The 18,046-nt window shown below is 43.6% G+C and overlaps 1 protein-coding gene across 4 annotated transcripts in view; it reads right to left on the bottom strand.

Moving 5' to 3' along the window:
- The window catches only part of ANKRD44 (ankyrin repeat domain 44), a 427,478-nt gene that overhangs the window by 254,592 nt on the left and 154,840 nt on the right, over positions 1-18,046 (bottom strand). For all 4 annotated transcript variants that reach the window (XM_029606056.1, XM_029606057.1, XM_029606058.1 and 1 more), the window contains exon 3: positions 6,023-6,101. In XM_029606056.1, coding sequence (XP_029461916.1) covers positions 6,023-6,101 — 79 coding nt within the window. The remainder of the gene's footprint in view (positions 1-6,022; positions 6,102-18,046) is intronic.

Here is an 18,046-nt window from a genome sequence, read left to right as displayed (position 1 = left end):
GGAGGATCCCCTTAAAATCCATCTTTAGTTACTAGGCCACTAAAATTAATTACAGAAGGAATGCTAAAATATTTGTAGCCTGCCCTTTTAGCAACTCGGTCGTTTAGTCTTAAGCCCTATATAGAAAGTGGGACATTAGAAAACTTGGTTAGGATTGCTATACAAATCCCTCGTGAAATCTAGAAACATGGATTCTGATACAGCATAACAGGCACAATCCACTGACCACGTCCCCCTCTGTTATCCAATTTCTCAACAAAAAAAAACCACAATCACTTGCACTCCTCTTTTTTTTTGGATTGGAAATGAAGGCAAGAGTTTCATTTGAGTTTAAGAGAAATGTGCACCACAGCGAGATTTTACTCACTGGTTCCAATAAAACCACATACTGTTTCAAATGAAGGTGATCAAACCAATTCACCAATATTGTGACATAAAAAAAAAGGAGAAAGGTGAAAGGAAAATTTAGCAACTGATCAAAAATGCCAAAACAATTTTTATTTGTCATTTTTCATTTCAAAGTGCGGTCAATAGGAACATAAAAAAAAAAAAGAAAGAATAAAGATCTTGTTTTTGGATTTTTGAATAGTTAACCACATTTTCCTTCCATCTTTCTTGGTTTTGTCCATTAACATTTCAAACATTATATACATTTACATTCTCAATGGCATGAATTAGATGTCCCGTCACACATTCAATGGTTCAGAAGGCGGCTGCCCTGGTGGCCACGTCTCTTTCAAATCCTTGTACCATCCCCTTACCGTCTTATAAAACTCCCCATCCCCGGCTCCTCGCTCTCTTATTTTTTCTCTTCCCCATCCCCCTTTACCAATTACTTGCCCTAGCTAGTTACTAAGGAGTGCAAAGGTAGGGGATGAAGACTTTGGTAAGGTTAGCCAGTCCCTTTTAGCTGGGAATGGAGCTGGGACGTTCAAATACATTTTGTTTTCTTCTTGCTCCACTTCTCAGTACAATCTAGCACCCCCGAAAGTACTACTGCAGACTCTGCTATTGTCGAGGTATCCATTCTTCTTGGAACCAATTAATGTCTCATCCATTATACAAAAGTGGTGCGAGAACATTTTTATTGTTTTGGCCAGGGATACGACTGCCTCAGCTAAACGGCAGCAACGATAATGAACGAACGTCATGTAATTCACTCGAAGGAGCCCTTTCTTTGTAATCCTTTCATGTGGCGAGATACTATTACAACAGCAGCAGCTTTGGTATCCAATAAATCAAATCTAGTGTAAAGGGGCATGAAGAAACCTCCAATTCTAACTATGCACATTTCCATCAAAACTGATACCCATCAGTAATCTCGAGAGAGATTTTCTAGCACTAGCACCTATTTTAATTATATTTCTTGAGTTTTCTTAAACAAGCAATAAAGAGGTTCTTATCTTTCTAGGACTGCAGAATTGTGTCACAGTATCATTGTTCAGCCATCCAGGTCAGGCTGGTAAAAGTACATTTTGCGGTCATAGGTATAAAGCAGTTTTACATTTTTGATAGTGTGATATTTTCAAGCCATACAGAACATTTCCAGAATATCTGACAACGCCAGATGTAATGCAGATCGCTAAAATTGTATCCTCTGAGCTGTCCACACCAAAAACACTCACACTTGCGGTCTGGCATTCGCAATAGGTAGTTGAGAAATTTTGGTGTATGGCTGAGTCACCAACAGAGCAGGAAATAAACAAGATTCAGCATACTAAGGCTGTCCCATTTCTTCCTGATGAAGAAACTACGGCTCTCAAAGGCGAGTCACAAATCTGTTACATTAGTCCAATAAAAATGATATTATCTACAACTTCTCTGTGGACTTTTATTTCCGTGTGTCTATGAGTCAGCCACCGAGCATGCGTAGTACATCTGGCCCTTGATGTTACAGTATTAACACATCTGGACAAAGCCTAATATAGTTTTGCATTCTTCATCAGTGGAAGGACATTTGACACCTTTTCCCATCTGTCCCTTTGGAGGCTTAAATTCATTAGGGTGCTCAGGTAGCAATGAAGAGTAGAGCCATGAGAGTCTCCTTTTACAGCCAACGCTATGCTGACTGTTTTTTCTAACTTAATAGGAAAAGATTCAGCAATAACATTGAAGACATTTTCAAACTGCCCGCAGAAGTGCAAAGTTCGTGGGTAATTTTTAACCACTGATGCTGCAGCAATTTTCAGAAAGGGAGATATTCACTTTGAAAATTGCCTAAGAGAAAGTACAGGCACAACTTTGGTGCAGATACTTCCTCCCCCCGCCTAAGTAAAATAAGGTGCAAACATTTGCAAATTGTCAAAAACATGCAAGTTTTGTCAATGCCCGTCTCCAGCCCTGCTCCCAGGAACGCTCTTCCCATATGCAGGTAAAATTCCATGTGTAGCGACATGGGGACGGTAACTTTTAAAGAGCTGCACGGGCATATATGTACGCATGTATTCCAGCTCGTGCGGCCATTTGATAACACACATGCGTATATGCGCGCATGTTATTAAATTGGCTGTACTAGCGGTCTTGTGTACACAATTTTATACGGAGGCACGCAAATGCCGGCTCTGCCACGAAAGTGGGAGGGATTTTAAAAACAATGAGTGCTGACACAATAGCCCTTTTTGCCAGTTCATTCCCAGTTCGCCCAGTTAACGGATCGGACTTCCTAACATCCCGCCCCCACCCCCCCATTAATGAGCCTCACTTTTACCCTTTTCACCCCAACCCTTTAAAACCCCACTCGCTCATCAAATTTTTTTTTTTGTGTACTTACACACCATCCATAGACGTAAAGATATGCATTAGGGAACCTCTGCGTGCACTTGTGTGCATAAATATTTATGCGCACATTTCAAGTTTACTTCCTGGATTGCCCATGCTCTGCCCAGACCACTCCCATGCTCTGCCCCTTTTTTAAACATTTTGATTTGAGCATTTAATGGGAGAAACACCTGTACGCATGCGCTTTTAGAAATCCGTGCAGTGCGCGCTGGCCCAAGAGATGCGCATATCTCCCACCTTTGGTGTTGTGAATTTTAAAATTTTAAATCAGCGTATGAGCGTAATTTTATGTTCACATAGGGGTAGATTTTAAAACGTGCATGCAGGCGTACCTGTGCGCGCGCTACCCGGCGCGCACACATGTACGCCCAATTTTATAACTTGCGTGCGTAGGTGCGTGCAAGTTATAAAATCGGGGGTTGGCACACGCAAGGGGGTGCACACTAGTGCACCTTGCGAGCGCCAATGCCCATGGGCTTCCCCCGTTCCCTTCTCCCTAACTTAACCTTCCCACCCCTTCCCCTAATCTTTCCCCCTCCTAGCCCTACTCTAACCACCCCCCAAAATTTTTTATCAAACCTTTTGTATCTGCCTGGAGGCAGGCGCAGGTTGCACGTGCCGGCAGCCTGCCGGCATGCGATCCTCCAACACAGTGGCAAACGGCCGCTGTGTTGGAAGCCTCTGACCCCGCCCCTGGACCACCCTTTTTTGCAAGTCCCGGGGCTTTAAGTGCGTCGCCGGGCCTTTATAAAATAGGCCCGGCGGGCGTAAGGCGATTTACACACACAGAGCTTTTAAAATCCGGCCCATAATGAGAATGATTTTCAGAAAGCCCATTTCTATGGGTAAGTGGCTTTGAAAATTGTCCTCATATTGTTTAGTGAGTAAATTCATGATCTCTTTCTCCAGGTGGCTCTGAATTGTCTCTTGGTAGGTTGTGACACTTTTTATTGGAGTAACCTAAGAATAATCCAAAGAGGAAGTGGCGAGGGGTTTTCAAGACCGCATATGTCCCTTCTTCGAAGGGGAGGACCCTGCTGGTATAATCATTCAAGGAGTCTTACTCTGGCACTCCTCACTGAAGGTGTGTGGTGTTTCTGGAATTCAGATCCCCTGTCTGCAGCCTATCATGCGTAGATTTAAGGAAACTGACAACAAAGACTTAACTGCACCTCACCAGAAGCAGGCGGGCGTGCATGAGAGCGATGAACACGTGGTGCAGAAGACGAAGCACGGCATCTACTGCCTTCCACAGAGCAATGACTCAAGATGAGGCAGGAGACAAGTCCAAGAACTGTAACAATCACTGACTTTTAGCCTTCTCTCTCATCACTGTCTCTCTGCCCCACTGAGTCTACTCTAATTATTATTATTACTATTAAACTCTTGTATTGTGCAGTATTGGCCTATGAATACAGCACGTTCCCAAAAAACAGTGCCGCCCACATACCTGTAACACCATTAATCTTCCATACTAATAACCCCAGGAAATGGCAGGGTACAGCATGGCCAAAGGTTATCGACGCCTCATCATATTTCATCAGAAAGTGTCCTGATGATGATTCCCTTTCCAATGACTCCAGAGTTCCACCTGTAATTATACACGGTGGCTGACGCCCCTAGGGAAGGTCATTTGCAAAGCCATTTTCTATGGTCAACACATACTTCACCCTCAGAAATGGGCTTTTTACAAAATATGCAGGTAAAAGTACACCTGCAGGGCCCGTATGCACGTACTTTTATCTGAGGCCAGCGGAGGCGTTTCGGGGTGGGGGGGGGGGAGCAGGGCTGGAGAGGCAATTTCAGAAGTCTGTGCATGCTTTCCCCTCCCAAGCAGAAGCTCTGCCCACACATCAGCAGATGCAAACGTGTGCAGGTAGTTCTGGTGGGATAATTTGCAGAGCGAGAGAGAGGACACATAAACTTTCCCTTTGAAAACTGGGGTAGAGTCCATGAGTAATTGACTTTAAATTTAGGTGAGCGGTTACAAGATTGCCCCTACTATGGGCTACATTTTGCAAAGCTTGGTTGGAGTTTTGACACCTACCTTCATGAATTGGTCACCTAAGCCGAAAAGCTAGCTGCCTCAGGAATTTTTCAAAAGCTGGCTCCTGCCCACCTAAATCATTAGATGCCCTCAGCTAGTCACCCCCATCTTGGGGGCGTAGTTTTCAATCTGCACACCTGGGTGTCATTTTCAAAATGTTAGACATCCAAGTGCAATGTCATTTATTGGTTGAATTCTGCACCGTGTTTTCAAGCCTGTTAAGTACGAAGATATTTTCTCTGGGAGTGTTTTATTGCCGTTTTAAATTTCTAGCATTAATATACACACACTGTACATAAAAGGTTTCTTTTGTTTCACTGTAGAGGGGTATAGAAATGCTTTTGAATTTCACAAGTATCTCATTCATTCATAAACACATACCCCGTGGCCATATAGATTAAATAAAGGTTGTGTCTTTACTAGCTTATTTTATTTATTTTTTTTCATTAGGATTAGTAAGAAATGAACCGATTATCTTTGCTAACTATTGCTTCCTAAATCTTCTTATGTGTCAATAGGGATTGGTGGCAGGTTAATGTTTTATATATTTTTACATATTACTTCGGATTTCAGTAAATCAGATTCTGCTGATGAGCCTAATAGCAATGCATGTGAATGGCTCTAAACCAATCATCCATAAGTGAAATGGCTAAATGTTTGAATATTCATTTTTATAGATATCGAAAATATGTTAAGCAGAAAGCACAGATATAGAAGTTTTTTCCACTGGAAGACTGATGCATAAGCATCTTAACAGTCTGGAAATCAACTTTATTTTAAGTGCCTAAACTATTACGTGCCTAAGTGCTGGTCTATGAAAATTCTCTCCCAGTTTCAGATTGTGTCTCATGTTATGCACTTAACTTCAGACTCGGGGATTCCAGCTCCAACTCTTTGAAATTTGACACAATCTCTTTTCATCTGTCTGTTGAAATTCCCTATAGTGAAATCCTGAGGCATCTCATACGTTGCTCATGCTTTTGGGAAGAGGTGGACAATCGAGCAAAATCAAGGCCTTTTGTCACAGAGCAAATAGTCCAGAAAAAAATGGAGAAGCTTTTTAAAATACATAAACTACAAAAGAAGTTCTGAAGCTGAAGGGGCACCGATGAAACCACGCTTCCTAGGGCAACGGAGCCTCCATTAGTTTGCCTTCTAACTTCAATAAATCAGTGAGCTGTCATGCGGTGTAATTACCTGACAGAATCAGGAGCTCAATGATCTCTGCATCTCCCAGGAAGGCGCCAGCGTGAAGTGGGGTGCGTTTCTCGCTGTCCTGCAAAACATGAGGAAGGGTTCATAAGCCATACAAGTACACACTCAGAATCTATCACTGCAGCATAAGAGAGAGAGAGAGAGAGCAGCATGATCTGAATTTTACCCTTAGAGCTGAAACTATGAAGGGAACTGGAAGCTATTGTGCATGTAAAATATCAGCCCAATTACACCACATTTAGCAGAAAAAGGTCACAGAGCCTCTAAAGCAAAACAACTCTGGAAGTATTGAAGTTGTTTACCTCCAGCTATGTCTCACTATTATTTTCAAAAAGTACACTTCTTTTATGTTCTACAACATTTTTAATGTCTCCAATCATTTAACAATCACAACAGGACACAATTTAAACAAGAAAGCAAAGAAGTGCAGATTAATTCGTGTGAGTGCTTTTTTTCCCCTCCATGATTGTAAAACATAAGCTGGTTTAAATTTGGTCCCACCGCCAGCCCGCATCCTTGGGGGAGGGGCAATCAGAGCTTTGGGGCCCAGTGCTGCCTCGGTAGCCCTGTCCCCGCCCCTCCCATGTCTAACATCACTTCCTGCTCCCTGGAAGAGCTAGTGGGGCAGGAGCAGCAGTGGCCTACGCACAGAAACATCTGCACCAGCTCACCCCGCTCTTCAATATCTCAAAGAGAGGGCCTTGCTGGGGAGGAATTGACCCAGGCCCTGCACCCCTCTAAGGTAAGCCAGTCCACCAGGACACACTTTGGTCCAGCAAGAAAGCGATAGAGATTATCCAAGAAATTTTGAGATTAAGAAGTTCTTGGTCTCAAAGTACCGGAATTCCAATTTTATGACCTACTTTATGAGAAGGAAGTCCACTGATGTGGGAGGAGTTGAGAAATTCCACTGGATGTAAAGGTTCATGGTTCTCTGTTATTTTTTTATTTTATTTTTTTATGGATTTTTTTTTTCAATTTTTGGCTGGATCCATTACTTTTTTTTTTTTTTTCCATTTTTTGGCTCGATCCATAACTTTTTTTTTCCAATTTTGAGCTAGTCGCAGAAGTTCAATGGGAAAAAGTACTTTCAGTCAATTTTGGCCTGCATCCATCAGTTTTGTGGGAATTTTTTTTTTTTGCTTTCTATCTTATATAAAGTTAGACCTATTCTGAAAATGTGGTTGCTGTAGATTGAATGTGTACACAGACAGAAAAAAATTAATATATAAGCAATCTTTCTTATTTTTAGAAAAAAGTGCTAACAAATATACTATAGTAAGATTAACACTTCATAAGAATACATTGCATCTGCTCAAACAGAATTCAGTTACCAACTGCAGCCAAGCAAGAAGTAATAATACCCTTGCATGGTATTTGGAGAGAGGGGGGTCAAGTCAGCTGGGATAGAGATACACTGACAGCACATTCCAGACAGAGGGTGTAGCTACAGAAAATGCACTACCACTAATTCTGATGGGATTACAAGAAGGAAAGAAAGAGAACAGAGAAGTTACCAAAAAATAAGGCTGAAGAATAATGACTCCAATCAGAAGACAATAAAAAAAAATAATAATAATAATTGTCCCCACAATATGTTAAAGCTGCAGGGAATAAAAACTGCAATGAGCTGCTAACAAGCTTTAATAATGAAGAACATTTTAGACTTGGCTCTAAAATAGATAAGAATCCAGAGAAATACTGTGAGATAAGGGATACAATTATCGCACTCTCTACAGCAGGTGAAGAGGCAAGTTTGTTCTGCATAGCAATGAAAGAGCTGTAACTTCTGCATGTCATGAGAGAAGGACTAGCACCAGTCTTTTCAAGAGATGAAGAAACGCAAGACGAAGTCACAGAAAGTGATGTACAACGATGAAGCCAATGTACTAAAGTGCAGAAAACTTCGCAAACGACACTTTGTGTGGTAAACCCCAACACAGATCACAGTGGGGTACATTTTAAAAGACAGCGTACGCGAGTAGTTTTGTTCGCGCATCAGGTGCAAACAAAAGTACACTGGATTTTATAAGATACGCGCGTAGCCACGCGTATCTTATAAAATCCGGGGTCGGCGAGTGCAAGGGGGGTGCACATTTGTGCAACTTGTGCGTGCCGAGCCTTGCGCGTGCTGCCCGTTCCCTCCGAGGCCGTTCCGAAATCGGAGCGGCCTCGGAGGGAACTTTCCTTCCACCCCCCCCCCCCGCACCTTCCCATCCCTTTCCCTACCTAAACCCCCCTCCCGGCCCTATCTAGACCCCCACCCCCTACCTTTATCTGAAAAGTTACTACTGCCTCCGGGCAGTAGTAACTTACGCGCGCCGGCGCAGCAGACCCCGACACAGGCCGCTGTGTCAGGGCACTCGGCCACGCCCCCGGACCGCCCACACGCCCCCGATCCGAAACCACGCCCCCTGGCCATGCCCCCGACCGCCCCTTTTTGCAAGCCTTGGGACTTGCGCATGCCGCCGAGCCTATGCAAAATAGGCTCGGCGCGCGCAGGGGGGTTTAAAAGGGTTACGCCCGTACCTTATGCACGTAACCCTTTTAAAATCCGGCCCATTATGTGCAATAATGCACACTAGTTTGGCATTTAACACGCAAACTCCAGTTCCACAATTTAGCGTGTCCTCAGATAGCTAACGTTTGCATGCAGCTTGCCACACATGAAATTGTATTCAAATTAAAATTTAATGAGCTGCTGCAGTGCAAAATCATGCAAAGCAGCTCATTATCTATGAATGCAGCACAAAAATGCATGTGAAATGATCTTCACAGACCATTTTTCGCAAATAGAAATATAAGTACTCCTCAACGTGGTGTACTCTTTTATACATAAAAACTTCAAGGCAAATTCTGCAAGCAATTTTTCTTCTCAGCTCATTTGCAAACAGAGATAAAGGGGTAGATTTTATAATTGTACGCGCGCGTAGCCGCATGTATCTTATAAAATCCGGGGTTGGCGTGCACAAGGGGGTGCACATTTGTGCAACTTGTGCGCACCGAGCCCTGCACACGCTGCCCGTTCCCTCCGAGGCCGCTCCGAAATCGGAGCAGCCTCGGAGGGAACTTTCCTTCCGGCTCTCCCCATCTTTCCCTCCCTTCCCCTACCTAACCCACCCCCCCGGCCCTATCTAAACCCCCCCCACCTCTGTCGCAGAAGTTACGCCTGCTTGAAGTAGGCGTAACTTTGCGCTCGTCGGGTCGGCTGCCGCGTGCCTTGTCCAGTCCGGGGGCTGGTCTGGAGGCCGTGGCCACGCCCCCGGAACGCCCCCGGGCCGAAACCACGCCCCCAGATGACGCACCGACTGCGTCACGCCCCCCGATGACGCGCTGACCGTGTCACGCCTCCTGACACGCCCACCCCAAGAAAGCCCCGGGACTTACGGGCGTCCCGGGGCTTTGCTCGCGCCGGAAGGGTTACGCGCGTACCCCTTTTAAAATCCGGCCCAAATTGTGCAAAAACTTCTTGATAGTGTGCAGAAAACAGCACACTTTAGTACATATCACTGAATGTTAAATAGATGATGAAAGTTTTACCAATCAGAGAAATTAGCTAACTGCAGCATATCGACAGCCACATTTTTTTTTTTTTTTTTTTTTTTTTAGAAACTCTGAAGGTTACAGGGATGGGACAGAATTATAAAAATAAGCTCTAGTGAGGTAGCAACAACTAGGTACAGGCTGCATGATATCATACAAGAACATTACCCTCACAGGCTTTTTACTTGTCACCTTCATGGGAGTTTTTCGAAACATTCTGAGGTATGGCGACAACAGAACCAACCCCTAACCTTGGTAATCATTTATGAGTGGCGTTGACTGGATCACAATCACTGATCACAAGAATAAGAACCTAGGAAATAGAGAACTTTGTCATTTATCTCTCATGCTCTTAAGCTCGGTTCTTAAGCTGTGATCATGTTCCAATGAGTCCCACTCAGGGGCGAGGTCTACCTTAGCAAACACAAGCTGCTATTTAGGGTCCCAGGTGAAAAGACAATGGTGCTTTAAATATCTGGGAAGATGTAAAATGAAACTGGAGACGGGATGGTGCAGAAGAAAATATTAAATGATAATTAAAGCACTCCTCCCCTCATCCTCTAGGGCATGGTGGAATTGCCTTCCCTCCTATCTACAGGAGACTGAAGTCGGTTAAGGACAGACAGCTATGTTTTCGAGAAGGTCATTTCGATAAGATGGTCAGTAGGAAAGTCTAAAATGGAAGTCTGGTGCATTCTGATAATACAAAGGCATGAATGATGAACTTTTATTTTAACTCGTTTATAGCTGATTCATTTTACAAAGGTGACAATGACAAATTGATCAATTGTCCCACCCAGCTCAGCCGAGTCCTATGTTTAGCAGTTGATCAGATTTACATTATCAGTTTAACAAAAACTATTGATGACAATGTAAAACATTGCATTCAGTCTCTGCCAAGACACTTAGTGGCACTCCTGTCCTTGTCCAAAAATGCTATTTTGCTTCCTTGCCTGCTGTTGCTGGTTTTGCTTCCACCACCACCACCACCACTGGGAGGCTATTCCATGCATCCAAAACCACTTCTGTGATGAAATATTTTCTAATGTTACTAATCCTTAGCCTACCCCCTCCAAGCCTCATAGTATGACCTCTTGTTTTAGGTCTTCCTTTCCTATGAAAAATGTTTGTTTCTTGTATCGATACCTTTGGCATGGACAAACTGATCTTATCTCTTTCTAAGAGCTCCTTTACCTTTCGACTGCTAACCTTTTTGCCCTTATCTTTTCAGTCATCTGTTTTGAAAACTATGCAAGCTTCTTTTTCCTCATACTTTTATTTACTTTCATAACATAAAAGGTTATTGGCCTTACAATGGCTTCTTTTAGCTTAGCCAAGTGTTTGTCTACTATACAAAAATCTTCCTACCCCATCTTAGCAAAGTTGATACTCTTGAAGCCCAGGACGCTGATCTGTCTAGGACCCCATTCTACCACTGCTCGTACATTAAACCACGCTATCTAGAGACCACTTAAGCTTGGGTAACCACCTATCTGGTATTAGAAAACTTTCCCCATTTTTGTAAGAGCCAGGTTCACTTCTGCCCCTTCCCGTGTGGGCTCTGTTATTTGCCTGCGTATCCTTTCTTTCTTCTCAACCTCTTTCTTTGTGCAGCATCTTTATAGGTGTTAAACAGTTCATCCTAAATAAGGACCTTGTGCCGGTTGCTACAATAACATGATGTATGACTTGTATGGTATGGAGTGCTAAGCAACCAGAGCTCTGAGGGGAGCTTGTGCCTTGGGTGATGAGGACAGGAAAAGATTTTGAAATTTGTTGTAAAATGTAAGAAGAATCTAATGTAAGGTAGCTTAGGTCCTGCTGGAGGTTAAATGATGTGTAATATGCATTAGAGAGACTCTTTCAACACTGGACGGTTCACTGGGAGTTCAGAGGGTTTATGTGCTTTGGGTGAATGACAGGGTGGTTCTTTCCCCCCAAGGAGCTGCTGGGTCTATAAAAATGCCTCCCATGAGGCACAAGGAGAGTCAAAGGAGGATCTGAAGCTGAATTTGGAGCTGGTGTGACTGAAAAGCCTGTAAGGAGTGGTGCTGAGAGAGAGAGAAGCTGTTCTTGAATTGCGAAAGAGCTGGATGAACAAAGAGGTGGGAACAAATAAGGTGAAGTTGTGCTTGCCTGACCTTCCAAAATGATAAAGAGGATGGAACAGCTCCCCTATGAGGAAAGGCTGAAGAGGTTAGGGCTGTTCAGCTTGGAGAAGAGACAGCTGAGGGGGGATATGATAGAGGTCTTTAAGATCATGAGAGGTCTTGAATGGGTAGATGTGAATCGGTTATTTTTACACTTTCGAATAATAGAAGGACTAGGGGGCATTCCATGACATTAGCAAGTAGCACATTTAAGACTAATTGGCGAAAATTATTTTTCACTCAACGCACAATAAAGCTCTGGAATTTGTTGCCAGAGGATGTGGTTAGTGCAGTTAGTATAGCTGGGTTCAAAAATGGTTTGGATAAGTTCTTGGAGGAGAAGTCCATTAACGGCTATTAATCAAATTTACTTAGGGAATAGCCACTGCTATTAATTGCATCAGTGGCATGGGATATTCTTAGTGTTTGGGTAATTGCCAGGTTCTTGTGGCCTGGTTTGGCCTCTGTTGGAAACAGGATGCTGGGCTTGATGGACCCTTGGTCTGACCCAGCATGGCAATTTCTTATGTTCTTAAATGGGGAAAATTCCTTTGTATAATATGTGAACCTTTAGTGTGAGGACTCTCAGCCCGATCCTAGAACGCTCCCTGGCCAGTCTGATTTTCAAGTGGAGAGAGCCCTGGGGTCTCCACTAGATGTCCCTAGTCCCAGCTGCAGGGGGACATACCATTCTGATCCGCACCTCCTCCAGAGGTTGTGGGAATTGGAAGTTCCTTAGGCATGGGGGCGGGGGCGCTAATTTAGGTGAGATTAAGGCAGATGTAGTTTGCTTTCAGAAGATGTGTATCATGTGTGCTCTCTGAGTTAGGCCCTCTAGTCTGACATAGGAGAAGAGAGACACATGCCTTGCCAGTTCCTGTAATAGGACTGGAAGAAAGATATTAAGAAGCTTTTACAGTTTTTTCTAATTTCTACATTTCTGACCTGTTCCATTCTTGGCAGGCTGTATCCCCTGCTCAGGGTGGTCAGGAGGGACTGAACACCTTTTAGACCTGATTCAAATTTTTGCAAGTTTATTTTTTTCCCCATCTTTGGGGAAAGGGAGAATTTTTACATAGAAACATAGAAATGATGGTAGAAAAGGACCAAATGGTCCATCCGGTTAGCCCAACAAGCTTCCTTGGTAGTAATTTCTACTCTGTGCAGTTATCCCCTAGCTTTATAATAACTGATAAAAATTGCAACAAGCATGGATTAGCTTTCTTGAAAATTCAGATAGTGCTGCTTGCTGGGCTTTGCTTATGGACTTGACTATAGAAGCACTCCTGTGCTTTTTCCCTTATGTCTGCGTATCAGTACCCCAGACAATAGAAGCTGGGGCCCTCTCGGTTGTTGTCTGAATCCAAGTCCCCTTTTCCCCTGCCGTGGAAATAAGGCGCAAAGTTGCAGATGCATTAAAAGGATCAAGGCTTAACAGATAAGATTAGCAATTTCTATGTCTTCTGCTAAGGGCAGTAGCTGCTGCACCAGCACATTTTCTTTGTTTCCTTTAGGGCTTAGCTATAGAAGCAGCACTCTGCTTTTTCCCTTATGTCTACATATCAGTATCCCAGACCATGGAAGTCAGTACCCTTGGTTGTCATCTGAATCCAATTCCTCTTTTTCCCCCCGCCATCTAAGTAGGGAGCAATGTTGCAGTTACATTAAAGCATATTGGTGAAGGGTAGTAATCTCCATGCCGTCTTCTAAGGGTAGTAATAGCCATACGAGCAAGTTAATCCCCTGCACATTTATCTCATTTCCGTCCTCTATCCTTTAGAAATCCATTATGTTTATCCCATGCCCCTCTGAATTCTTTGACTGTTTTCATCTTCGCCACCTCCTCCAGAAGGGTATTCCAAGCATCCACCACCCTCTCTATGAAGAAATATTTTCTGACGTTAGTTCTGAGTCGTCCCCCCTGAAGTTTGATTTCGTGACCCCCTAGCTCTATTGTTTTCTTTCCAACGAAAAGGTTCAAAGTCTGTGCATCATTAAAACCTTTAGGTTTTTCTGCCCCTTTTCCCCTGAACTGGAAACTTTTGGTAATTGTTTCCAGTATAGGCCTTTCCTCCTGGGAAGGCAGCTTCTATCTTTTGAAGAGGAATCATCAAGGGAGAAACATCTGGAGACATTCCAGGACACAGGACAATGCCAAGTGAAGTTCAGGATTCAACATGGACCTCAGGTACTGAGGGACGGGATCCAGTCACTGTTAGGATACCTCAACAACCTTGAGATAACTATCTTTCCCTACCAGGGAGGATAAGCAGGGTCCAAGCCCCTGCCTGGAGGGACTCATCCACAGAATTCGAGAGCAGTGTAATCGTGGCTCATGTAAATCTGGGAACATTGGAAGTATGTGGACACTTTATGTTTTGCATATATTGATTCTTTTAAGAGGAATTTGTTGCCAGAGGATGTGGTTAGTGCAGTTAGTGTAGCTGGGTTCAAAAAAGGTTTGGATAAGTTCTTGGAGGAGAAGTCCATTAACGGCTATTAATCAAGTTTACTTAGGGAATAGCCACTGCTATTAATTGCATCAATAGCATGGGATCTTCTTAGTGTTTGGGTACTTGCCATGTTCTTGTGGCCTGGTTTGGCCACTGTTGGAAACAGGATGGTGGGCTTGATGGACCCTTGGTCTGACCCAGCATGGCAATTTCTTATGTTCTTAATTACAGTAAACTTTAATTTTAACACCCATCCAGTGAGTCCTGCCTGGTTTGTAAGAGTACCTGTCCTGAAGAGCTATGGTAATACACAAACATGGGATAACACTACTGCCTGGGTCAAGAAGGTTAGCCTTCCCTTCACAGAGAAAAATCCACCCCTTGGAGATAAGAGTTGGGAAAAAGGCAGAAGAGCTAGCCACATTTAATACATTTTTTTATGGCCCTTTGGAAATAGACTCATCCCCGAAAAAGGGTTACACCGATATCCACAGTGAATATGCATGAGCTCGATTTGCATATGCTACCTCCACTGTATAGAAATATATCTCATTCATATTAATTACCGATATCCTGTGATAGGCTAAGGAGGTACCTGAGGACCTCAGATTATGAACTACTGCTTTAATATGCTGAAGAAAATAAAACAAAAAAAGTCTGTAATGTCTGTGATGGATAAAAGTACATAAGAACATAATTAACAAGTGCCACGTTGCGTCAGAAGCAAAGGTCCATGAAGACCATCTCCAACCGTAGCTACATCCCCTCCAAATTCATGCCTGGACAGCGGAGCAGAGCAGGGCCAGGTAGAAGGATGTGACACTGTAATGCTGCAGTAAGAAGAAAGCATATTGGCTTGGCTAAACCCAAGGTTTGCTGGCTTTGCAGACCCCACTGCCACCAGTGTGGCTTGGTTGAGATCGGGGAGACTTCTGGAGCCTATGAGGGATGCTTCCTCCCTACTATTGCATTAGGCATGTCTCAAATTGAGGACTGGATATTTAGCCACTTCCCCAGAGTCTGTGAATCCCACCTCTGTAGCCACAACTGGTCCAAAGAGCAGAAGACAGGTTCAAGAATGAAATCCAGGTCTCCTGCACAGCACCAGGCCAACCTTTCCATTTTTGGTTTATTTTAGCAAGGACACAGAAACAAGAGGGGAAAATTATGTGTCACAAAGAAGGGTTACATTTTTCCACGTTAAAGTATTCCCATCTAATTCCAGGAGGCGCTGATAATATTAAAACATGTCCCTGCTGGGCTTTAATAACTATTTATAGAGCAAACAGAGAAAAACACGGTAAAACAATCTAAAGATTTCCCCCAGTCATCCCACATTAGACCGTGCGCAATGCAAAATTACACCAATTCTACCAAACTATACTTTCAGCGGGCCTCTCTTAATTGTAGCCATCTTCTATTCCAGAGAGAAAAGAACCATTCAATCATATGTGAAAGAAAAGAAAGCTTGCTTATCTTTAAACAGAGTTCTCCCGCAGATGGCAGGATTAATCGGCCATAATACGTAAGTGACGTCATTCAACTGTGCCAACACAGACCCAGCTCTCAAGAGTTCAGTAAAATATTACTGAGCATGCATGGAGTTCCTGCAAGCATATGCTGCCTTGTGAGCCCCTCAGTCTGTTTCAGAGCATAAGCTTTAGTGAGGCAGTCAACTCTCTAAGGAGCTGGAAGAGTATTAAGTATGGCTGATTCATCCTGCTGTCTATGTAGAACCTTGTTTACAGGCAAGCAAATTTTCTTTCTCCATTGACAGGCGAGCATGAATCAGTCATAACGCATGGAGAGTCCCCAGCTGAGAGTTGAACGTTGGATCAATTATTTAAAAGACAACACAGATCCACCAGCTGGAGAGTGAACTACTGGATGAAAAGGGGAGTGGAGGAGAGGAGTAGCCTAGTGGTTAGAGCAGCTGGCTGCAAATCAGGCAAGCCAGGATCCAAATCCTGCTGCTCCTTGGGCAAGTCACTTTACCCTCCATTGCCTCAGCTACAAATTTAAGGGCTCGTTTATAAAGCTGCATTAGTCAGTTTACTGTGCAGTAAATGTTCTAATGCAGGAATAACGCAAGGTATTTGAAATACCTCACACTATTCTGTCGCCGGCACCACATATATTATAATGAGCTGAGGTAAACCATGCAAATCAACAACATGGGTTGCCTCAAAAATGGCAAGCAGTGTTGTTTCTTGAAGTTAGCTACAACAGGAGATGTTCTTAGTAAAAACAAAAGATAACAACATTTTTATAGGCTCCACCACCAATCCCCCCCCCCCCCCCCCCCCCCCCAACCCCTCATCTTCAAGTTAAAATTCAGTCCCCCTGAGGCAAGACGCCCCACCCTCCATCCTAGCCCACTCTCCAAATCCCCCCAGCACTTATATTTGAAACTCTGGTGGTATAGTGAAGGCCCAAAAGGAATCCTAGGCTCCATGCCCAGCAGCAGTCATTTTTCATATGACATGGGCAGCTGGTGCCATTTTGAAAAATGACTGCTGCTGGGCCTGGATCCTAGTGAGTACTTTGGGTCCCCACTACACCACTAGGGATTCAAATGTAAGTCCTCAGGGGGGTCCCAAAGGGTGGGCTAGCATGGGGGCTCTGGCCTCGAGGAGCTGAAATTTAACTTGAAGGGGAGGGGTTAGTAGGTGGGGGCAGGGCCTGGCCCGGACCTGTAAAAATTTTGGGCCAATATTCAGCTGTGGAGTGGCTAGTTAAGTTAGCTGGATACACCTATCCAGCTAACTTAACTGGGATACTCAGCCACTGAATATTCCCAACTATCTTAAAGTTAGCCGGATAAATATATCGGGCTAACTTTAAAACAGCCCTAACTTATGCAGCTAATGCCGCTCCTCCCGGAAATGCCTCTGGCCCGCTCCCAATTTATGCATCTACATTCTAGAGTATAGCTGCATATGGCAAGGAATACTGCCATTTTGCCCTTTAGACAATTAACTTTTCAGTTATCCGTCTAAATGGCTTTTGAATATCGACCTCTTTATCTTTATTTTTACTATGGCCATCTTAAAGGGCAGGGGTGGGGAGGTTATTCAGAGCCATCATTGCCTTTAACAATTGGCAGCCCCACAGTCCCTGGGCCACCATCACAGGGCCAATTACCGTCACTTTGTAAGTCCCACAGTATTTTTCATTCTGGCCAATTAAAAGAGGCTTTTAGATGGTAAGCCTTCTGGGGACAGGGAAATCCCTACAGTACCTGAATGTAATCCACTCTGAAGGGCCTGAAAGGTGGAATATAAATCAAATAAACTGGGACACTGCAAAAGTGGTACTAAGAGGAGACATTGCTGCGTTTGTCATAGCAAAAAATAGGGCGTTAGTTGCACAAATTCAGCAGCTTGAAGGTCAACTGCGGGAAATTAAACAGTTATACGAAAAGAAACGGATTAAACAAAATAAAGAGAAGTTGGTACATATACAATCTATGCTAAATACCTTGCTGCATCAGAGAGCTCAGAAAACCCTTTGGTATTTCAGAGTGAAATATCACTGTGGGTATAAATCTGTGAAATTTATGGCAACTATGACGAAAACATGGAGAGGGAGGAAATATATTTCTGTCATGTGTTCTTCACAAGGAGGCATGGTAAATTCAACAAAAGAAATCAGTGAAGTTTTTCGCAATTATAAGACATTATATTTGGCTTCAACTTCGAAGGATCAAATAAGGGAATACATCCAGCACTCCTATTTGCCCAAATTGACAGAATTACAGCAGGAGACAATCAATGGACCCATACAGGTGCAGGAAATTATGAATGGAATTAAACAGGCAAAATTGCTGAAGACTCCTGGGCCTGATGGGTATTCAGCAG

Source organism: Rhinatrema bivittatum, chromosome 6 (assembly GCF_901001135.1).
Source record: "Rhinatrema bivittatum chromosome 6, aRhiBiv1.1, whole genome shotgun sequence".
NCBI lineage: Eukaryota > Metazoa > Chordata > Amphibia > Gymnophiona > Rhinatrematidae > Rhinatrema > Rhinatrema bivittatum.
This window is presented reverse-complemented; position numbering and strand designations above follow the sequence as displayed.